Source organism: Fukomys damarensis, unplaced genomic scaffold (assembly GCF_012274545.1).
Source record: "Fukomys damarensis isolate Sample0158 unplaced genomic scaffold, DMR_v1.0_HiC HiC_scaffold_32, whole genome shotgun sequence".
In the NCBI taxonomy this organism is placed as follows: domain Eukaryota; kingdom Metazoa; phylum Chordata; class Mammalia; order Rodentia; family Bathyergidae; genus Fukomys; species Fukomys damarensis.
In genome coordinates, this window is record NW_022900944.1 from 46,710,647 (window position 1) to 46,710,893 (window position 247).

Below are 247 nucleotides of genomic sequence, written 5' to 3' on the forward strand. Positions count from 1 at the left end.
CGCGGCGAGGCGCTTACCAGGGTGAGGGCCACCTCCAGCATGGGCGCCAGGGCCAGCGTGCCGTGGAAGAGCGGGATGCAGTCCACGAAGAGCGTGTGGGGGCCGCCCAGCGGGAGGTGGTCCTTGCGCGGCTTCTGCTTCTCGGCCACGAGCAGCCCGTTGACGGCGCAGTGCGGGTACTTGGCGCCGTGCAGCAGCATTTTGCAGTAGGCCTGCGTGGTCAGCTTCACCCCGGGCATGCTGAGCC

At 69.6% G+C, this 247-nt stretch overlaps 1 protein-coding gene across 1 annotated transcript in view; it reads right to left on the reverse strand.

Moving 5' to 3' along the window:
• Emc8 (ER membrane protein complex subunit 8) overlaps positions 1 to 241 on the reverse strand; it is a 13,908-nt gene extending 13,667 nt beyond the window's left edge. The window contains exon 1 of the mRNA XM_010627493.3: positions 18 to 241. Coding sequence (XP_010625795.1) covers positions 18 to 239 — 222 coding nt within the window. The 5' untranslated portion in view covers positions 240 to 241. The remainder of the gene's footprint in view (positions 1 to 17) is intronic.
• Between the last annotated feature and the right edge of the window lie 6 nt (positions 242 to 247).